An 8,757-nucleotide genomic window follows, 5' to 3' on the forward strand; every position below is an offset into this window, starting at 1 on the left:
AACACACTCCATTTTTTCCCCCCCCCGCCCTTTCACCCTACTCTACAACAATTTTGAATCTCCTTTAGCGCAGCCAAAGGGACGTTTTTTTGTGCCCCCTCCCCAGCTCCCTCTCTGACCACCCTTCTTTTCCCAAACAATGTCCCAAAAAACAAGTGGGTAAAGTTCTTTCCGTAGCCGACCCGACCCCCCGCTTGACAGTAACATCCAAAAAAACCCAAGTTACTTTAACAAAATAACTACCTATTGGAAACCCCCCCTTAGAACCCCTCCAACCCTCAATACTTGCCCGGAACAGTTTCATTCCCGAAAATGCCCCAGTCTTACAAAGTTGGGTCAGTGGGGGAAAGCCCTATTGCCTGTCTCACAGACTATAGGGGCAACATCAGTAAAATTTCTATTTCCATTCCCCCCAGGGCATCGAAAAAAACCCCTAAATAGCCAAATTCCTTCCAGACATGCCCTTCCTTTAACGTCTCTAGGGGGGAAAACCCCCCTCCCGTTCGTCCATACCAACCTCCTTCAGTCAGTGCCAAAATTGGGTTGGCTTAGGCCCCAGCCAAACATTGCCGTTCCACACCCAATGCCCACTATGTCCCCAACCCTGGCCAAAACCCGTCTAACTGCTCTGCAAAACACGCACATGTGCCAACTGTGGCGGCCCCCAAAAATGTATTTTTAGGGGCTGTCCCCCCTACAAGTTTGATTCTGAGGTAAAACTCTCAGATTCAAACTTGGACTCACAACTTAAAGCCAGACGGGAAGCACGTAAACCCTGGTTTCCCCTTTTTACTCCTTACCCCCTAATACTGCTCATTCTAAAAATTCCCAAAAACCCCCCCCCCCTACACTCTCCCCCCTTCACCTCCCCCTTCCCCCAGTCAAATTTTGCCATCCAAAACCCCGACACTCCAATCTCACTACAGAACTAAAAATCACCACTCCCCAAACCCCAACACCTTCCCCTCCCCTCCTCGCACTACCATTAAAAAAAAAAAAACTTTCCACCCCCTTTCCCCTACCACACAAACACCACCTTCCTTTGCCCCTCCCTTGGACACCAATCCTCTCTTCCCCCCCTCAAAAAGAAATCCTTTACCCCCCAAACTCCCCAACCAACTCTCAGAAGAAACTATTAAAAAATATTAAAGTTTCATAAGGGAAATGCCTCAACCCCAAAAATTTTTACAACTCCTGCTCCTTTCCCACCTGAAAAGAAACTGTATATCCACCCTCCTCCTAACGATACCCCCCCAAAACCCCTATCCCCCTAACCCCCCCAACAAGCCCATCCCCCCGACCCCAACCCCCCCCACTTAACCCTCCCCCTCCCTCATCCCTTCCATTCCCTCCGGGATACACAGTAAATCCCTTATGTAACCCCCCCCCCCCATCCCCTCTATCCCTTCCCTCCCTCATTGATACACACGTGAACCCCTTATGTCCAAATATCCCTTTCCACAGACCCTTTGTCTCCTAATCCCCCCCCTAGTGAACCCAACTCCCCACCTCTCCCACTCAGACCCCTTTTGGGCCTTTCCCCACCCTCTGCTGCTTCCCCCCCAAAATCTCCAAAAATCTACAACTATATAAATATCCCTTTATTGGGAAAATTTGCGGTTTCCGCTCCCACAGACCTGACCTTTTTTCATATCCTTTCCCCTTTATAACCCTCTATTTTTATGCCTTTTAAGAGACCTTTTTTACACATCCTCCAATACCAATCCCCATTTTCTTTTGTCCTTCCCCACATTTCCCTTTTTGTCTCGCCATAATTACCTCTGCTTTCCCCCACCATCCCCCCTTCCCGACCTCCCCCAAACCATAGACAACCTTACGAAACCCACACTTCTGTTTCAACAAACCCATTCTCTTTTTCCCCATAAATACCCTCCTCTAAACTAAAATCCTTACCCCCCAACCTAACCCCTTTTACTCACCAATTCCTTTGCCCCGCTTAGAAAAAAACACTACTCAACCACCCTTTCCCTAAAAAATAACTATAGTGGCTACATGACCTTTGATGTCTACCTTTTTCTTTCTTTTTAAAACCCTTCATATATAATATCATTGTGTCCCAAAATATTCTGTTATAACTTAGGAGAACTTCCTTGCTGAGAAAATGGGTGCACTTTTGCTGCGGGTTCCCCTTTAAATTTCCCCCCCTACAAATGCTCGCCCGGTGTTGGGTCTTTGTTATGCTCCGGGGCCTCACGTGCCTCACCTGTGGCCACGGGAGAGCCTCTCTTCCCCTCTGTTATTGCCCTTTTAAAAAGAGGAATCCAAGGGCAGAAGGTAAGATTTTATCTGCCAAGAAATAATGTATTATGGGTTAATTTTTGTATTTTTTTAAACTTTGTTTCATGGGAATTAATGCCAAAATACTGTTGGTAGTCTTCATTATTTATTTATTTTTTTTTTTTTTTCTCTATTTTTGCACTTGTTCTTGTTTTAAAATTATATAATAATATTATATAAAATTTTAAAAAATTATTTTATAATATATATATATATATATAAATATATATTTTATATATATTATATATTTAAATTTTAAAATTAATTAAAAATTTAAAATTTTTTTTTTTATACAATTAAAATTTTACATAGTTTCCAAAATTTTTTTATTTATTTAAATTTAAATTTTTTTCCCCACACATAATTTAAAAAATCTATTTGGGTTCAAAAGAATAATAAAAAACATTAAAACAAAAAAACAATTTTTATATATATATATATAAAAATAATCATATATTATATTTTAAATATATATATAAAAAATTTTATATATTATTTAATATATATTAAAAAATTTATATTATAATAAATAAAAATATATATTTATTATATATATTATTATATATAATAAAAATAATATATAATATTATAAATATATAATATATTAAAATAAAAATTTTAATATATATAAACATAAAATACTACATCCTAAACAAAAATTCATAATAATACATAATAAATATATAAAATTAAAAATAATAATTAATATATATTATAAAATTTTTTAAAAATAATTTTAAAATAAAATTATATACACAAACAAACCCACAAACAACAAAAAATATAAATATATATATATAAAAAAATATTAAAATATATAATATATTATATAATTAAAATAAAATTTTTATTAAGTTTTTAAAAAATATATATTTTTTATATTTTATATAAAAAATTTTAAAAAAAATATATTTTTATATATATATATAAAATTAAATTATTTAGTTTTTTTTTTTAAAAAAAAAATTTTTAAAAATTATTTTTTAAAAAAAAATATATTTAAAAAAAAAAAAAAAAAAAAAAAAAAAAAAAAAAAAAACCTCCCAAACATTACCCAAAAACCCTTAAAAAAACCCCCCAAAAAATCATTCCCCCCAAAACCCCCCCACAAACCACCCCACACCCCCCCCCACCCCCACCCACCCCACCCCCTTTTAACCCTAATTTTTTTTTTAAAATAAAAAAATTTCCCCCCAAAAAATAATTTAAAAAACTCCCAAACTATCCCCCAAAAAAAAAACAAAACCAAAAACACAAAAAAAAAAATTTTTTAAAAAAATATATTTAAAATTTTTTTTTTTTTTTATAAAAAATTTTATTTTTTTATTAAATTAATTATATATTTATTTTTATTTTTTTAAATTTTTTTTTTTTTTTTTTTTTGGTGTGTGTTGTTTTTATGTATGTTGTTGTTGTTGTTTTGTGTTGTATTATGTATGTGTGTGTTTTTTAATGTTTATAGATATAGATAATGATAGATAATATAGAAAAGATAATAGAAAAATATAATAATAATAATAATAATAATAATAATAATAATAAAATTAGATAGTGATATAGATTAGAGGATAAAAAAAAAAAAAAAAAAAAAAAAAAAAAAAAAAAAAAAAAAAAAAAAAAAAAAAAATTTTATAAAAAAAAAAAATAAAAATCATGGTAAAATGAAGTTGTCTAAGTCAATAACAAATTCTTCTGCATGCCAAACAAGAGCTGTAAGTGACCTTGGGAGAAATTTGAGTAGGCATTATGAAAAGGACAATATATTTCTGCACACAATTCATAATCAGATTATTATTATTTATTTTATTTTATTTTTTTTTTTTTTTTTTTTTTTTTTTTTTTTTTTTTTTTTTTTTTTTGTGTGTGTGTGTGTGTGTTTTTATAATAAGACATATGATAGTCATGATAATATGACACTGAACTAATTCACATTTCCAAATTTTTTTAAAAGGATAAATTTAAACATAGAGTGAGGGTGCTAAGGCACAGGGGGATTTTTGTTTTAAAAAGGAAATCTGTACATATTATTTTACTTTAGATATGGACTGTTGCATAAAACACACACTATTCTCTTCTTTGTATTTTTCCATATCTTCTTTGGGCTGGTTTCTGCAAATTCCAAAATTTATTTCAGAGTTCAGTACCCCCTAAACCCCCAAAGGTCTGAAGAAAGAAAAAAATCCTGTGGTGGGGATTTGGGAAGATATGATGTACAGGAATTCCCGATTGCTTAAAAAAGACTGGTTTTTTCCCAAACTGCTCATTTTGTTTTTCTTTCTTTCCTTTGTTTTAAATTTTCTTTTTTTCCCTTATTTTCCCCTTCCTTTTCCCTTCCCCTTTTTCCTCTTCCTCCCCCACCTTTCCCTTTTCTTCCTTCCTTTCCCTTTTTCCTGCTCCTCCTCCCCTTCCCCCCCCTCCCCCCCCCACCTTTCCCCCTTTCCCTTCCCTCCCTCTCCCCCCCTTCCTCTTTTCCTCCCCTCCTTCCCTTCCCTTTTTCCCCTCCATTTCCCCCTCCTTTTCTTCCCTCCTCTTCTTTTTTTCCCTTTTCCCCTTCCCCTTTTGTTCTCTTTTCCCCATTCCTCCCTTCCCTTTCCTTCTGCCCTCCTCTTTTCCTGTTTTTTTCCTCTTCCCTTTTTTCTCCTTTCCCCTTCCCCTCTTCCTCCCCTCTCCTTCTGCTCCCTCCCTTCTTTCCTGTTCTTCCCTCTTCCTCCTCCACCTTGTTCTCCACCTCATCTTCCTCCTCTTATACCTCTATTTGTTTTGTTAATATCAATTTTACTTTCCTTCATGAAAGAGGGAGTAAAAGTAAAGTTAGTACTATATTGTTAAGGGCAGCCAAACCTTTTTTGTCTTTTGAAATTTTAAATTTTTGTATAGAAGAACAAAAACTTGTATATATTAAATTTTTCCTTTTTATAGAGTAAACTTACTTTTCAGATGATTTGTATGAAATATTCTTGTTTGTTGACAACAGTGATCCATATGACAGGCCACAGGCTGTCATTGATAATTTTAAAGGTTTATCAAGCTTAAAAAAGGCTGGCTTTCGTTTAAAGATAGAAGGTCCCCCAAATAAGAAAGAGAAACTGAAGGAATGTAAGGATGCTGTAAGAAGGTGAATATTTTTTTTAAAAAAATTTCTTCAAATTTATTGTGGTTTATTTATTGTTTGCTATTAAAACCCTTTTGGGTTTTTTTTTAACTGCTGATATGGAAGTTGCCAAAAAATTTTGTTTTACTTCTTTTTACAATATATATTTTTTATAAACAACTTTTGAATCTTGTCTTGATTTGAAAGATAAGCTAACCTAAGAACCCCTTGCAAATGATAATAAGACCCCCAGCTAAAGAGAGCGAACTAGTGCGGCGTCCTCTGTGGTCACATCGGGGCCCCTTTGACAGGGCAAGAAAACATTGTTTGGGTGAAATTAAAACACCCTTTCCCTTGTTACACTGGTTTTGGTGGCATCACACACTTTGGAGCTTTTAGGTTTTTTCATTAATGAGTGTCATAAAAATATTCGTTTACTTTTATTAGTTTCCTTTCAGTAATTCATGCTCTTTTCTGTTTTGTTTGAAGATAAATAGATGTACAAAGCATGAGTCAAACTGACTTTTTTATTTAAAAGGAGAGTAAATTATTGTAGATATGATATAAGCAGACTGGCTTCCAGAGTGATTACAAAAAAAAATTAGTATTTATATGTGAGTATATGCATGGTTTTGTGTGCCTCTGTTTATATGTGTTTACAAGTCATCTTACAATATCACCTTACAGTGAAGCTTGACTCAGGGGATGAGGTGACTTTCCTGGACACCCCAGGTCATGCAGCTTTCAGGGCAATGAGGGCTCGAGGAGCCAACGTCACAGACATGGTAGTCCTGGTTGTTGCAGCTGATGATGGGGTGATGGAGCAAACTAAGGAGAGCATACAGTTTGCTCATAATGCAAAAGGTATTTGTTTTACCGTTGGATAACATCATACACATTACCAAAGATTTTCATGGTCACATAAGAATTGAGTAAACATAAGAGAAAAAGGTACCAGAAATATATGAAAGCGATGATATTTGCATTTATATGTATACATGATTAAAAGACAGTATTATAGGTACTATTTAACAGGCAGGAAGCTCAATAATATTATTGGCTCAGGAAGAGTAGGGCCTTTATAGGGGAATAGGGATGGTTTGGTGGGTCTGTCTTGGAGGTTTGCAGTACTAGATTAGTAACCAAACACTGCATATGTCTCATTCACAAAGAGAAAGATAATATAGGAAAACAGCTGAGTATATTTAATAGGTAATGATATAGCTAATATATCATGTATAGCTTTGTCTACGAAATGATTCCTTACATAGAGACATATTTTGATGCAAAATGATATGATGAAAGGAAAATAATCGTAAGATTTGAATCACAGTGTAAGATAATTAAGAAAGCAAAAATTCATACCAGCAAATATTACCATTAAATACACAATTGGTATTGTTGTTCCTACTAATACAAATAATACTAGTACTAATTATAATGGGTATAAATCTGATATTTACTGTTACCCTCATCCTCTTCTTTCTCTTCCTCTATTTACTCTTTTAATCTCTCTTTCCTCTTCCTTTGTATTTCCTCCTCCTCTTCCTTTTCTTTTCTTTACTTTCTAGGCATCAGATGTGAGAGCATTTTCATAATTTTTTTCTTCTCATAATTGCAGTTCCAATTATAGTGGCCATCAACAAAATGGACAAAGCAGGTGCTGACCTTGTAAGTAGTTGACTTATTTGTAAAATTAATTACAGAATAGAGAACAGTTTGGTTTTGTTGTGCAAAAGGCACTCCTCAGCATGCCATAGAAAACAAACAAATATATCACAATAGCAAGACTGAAATAAGACTAAATTTAACTTCTATTTGATTTTTCCTAAACATGTTCATAATTTCAAGATTCATAGAAAAAACAAGACAGCTTTGCAACTTGTCTTGCATATTGTTTCAGATTAAATTGCAAAATGAAGATTGTATGACAAGGATTTTTATTATTGTCATTATTATTTATTATTATTAAACCTTGTCAGTTCAGAAGTTTGAGTGAGAGGCAGTTCATAAGACCTCTCTGAAGTTGAGGTAATTCCCCATCATAAGAGTAAAGATGATAACACTATACACAGATAATATGTGAACTTTTGATAAGTTACAATGTACTTCTTCAGCAGTCAGGAAACATGCTGAATAATTTATGAATATGTTCCAGTCGCAGGCAAAAACGCGATCTACTTGAATGGGGCTGCAGCTAGAGGAGGACGGAGGAGATGTGCAAGCTGTCCCGATATCTGCTCTAAAGGGCCAGAACCTTGACCTGTTAGTGGAAGCTCTGGCAACACAGGCTGAATTACTCAATCTACGAGCTGATCCTTTAGGCTTTGTTGAGGCAGTTGTGGTGGAGTCCAGGACAGATCCAGGGAGAGGGAAGGTAGGGGCTGATTACTTATTTGTATTTATTTATTTATTTTTTATTTATTTATTTTTTTTTTTCTTTCTTTTGATTCTATCTCTGTCAAAACTCATATGAGATCAAGTTGATTATAGAAGGGCCTCCATCTGAAATACCAATATAAACAAGTCACCTATTTGTTTATTGCACATGCTTGATTTCAGGTTGCTACTGTATCATCCAACGAGGTACCCTAAGGAAGGGGGCTGGTTGGTAGCTGGAAGAGCTTGGGCAAAAGTGGGGCAAAAATGTTCAGTGATGGAGGAAAGCCCATTAAGGCAGCCCCACCTGGAACACCTGTACAGGTATGAGTAATTTTTTATAAGTTCTTTGGGAATTTTTTCTTGTGCATAGATGGCTTCACAAGTGCTCAGCCACCAGGAGCTAATTCATAAGTTTTTATGTCCTGATTTTCCTTTTCCTGAGTTTTCAGGGGAAAATAGTGTTTTCTAATGCAAAATATATTTATATTATTGTTTTTATAATGGTTATTATAACGTTATTAACAATATCAGTGACCATAAAAAATAAATTATCTTTCCAAAATTCAAAGGAGAAGGTAAACAGGTGAGTTAGGTAGGATTAGTAACAGACTCCTTGGTGGTTAAGCACTTAATCATGTGTAAAGACAATCAATAAACAAAAGACACAGTAGACAAAGGGTGTTTTCATACCATCCTCGGCATAGTGGTTTAATTATTTGTTGCAGATAATTTTTAATAAAATAGATAAATATGTAAATAAATGATAAATAAAATAGGTAGCTCCATGTTTTGATAACAGCCTTTATCTTAATTATCTTCAGAAGTCCTAAAACTATAAAGTCACACAGTTGTATGAAGGCAATTAAAATATTTCAGCTGACAGGATATTGATATAGGGTAGCAGTTTGGTAGTCTAGCTTACAGGTACAATACATTATTTCTATACGCTCTCATTTTGTCTTTTTAATTTTTTGTATTTTGTTGGT

At 34.1% G+C, this 8,757-nt stretch overlaps 1 protein-coding gene and 1 pseudogene across 1 annotated transcript; both read left to right on the forward strand.

Moving 5' to 3' along the window:
- Positions 1-5,920: 5,920 nt before the first annotated feature.
- On the forward strand, positions 5,921-7,980 carry LOC119574881 (translation initiation factor IF-2, mitochondrial-like). The gene is made up of 4 exons (XM_037922157.1): positions 5,921-6,253; positions 7,011-7,060; positions 7,548-7,766; positions 7,952-7,980. The coding sequence occupies exons 1-3, from the start codon at positions 6,016-6,018 to the stop codon at positions 7,572-7,574; spliced, it is 315 nt and encodes a 104-aa protein (XP_037778085.1). The 5' UTR covers positions 5,921-6,015; the 3' UTR covers positions 7,575-7,766; positions 7,952-7,980.
- A 55-nt stretch (positions 7,981-8,035) lies between these two features.
- LOC119575623 overlaps positions 8,036-8,757 on the forward strand; it is a 4,487-nt pseudogene continuing 3,765 nt past the window's right edge.

Source organism: Penaeus monodon, chromosome 7 (assembly GCF_015228065.2).
Source record: "Penaeus monodon isolate SGIC_2016 chromosome 7, NSTDA_Pmon_1, whole genome shotgun sequence".
Taxonomy (NCBI): domain Eukaryota; kingdom Metazoa; phylum Arthropoda; class Malacostraca; order Decapoda; family Penaeidae; genus Penaeus; species Penaeus monodon.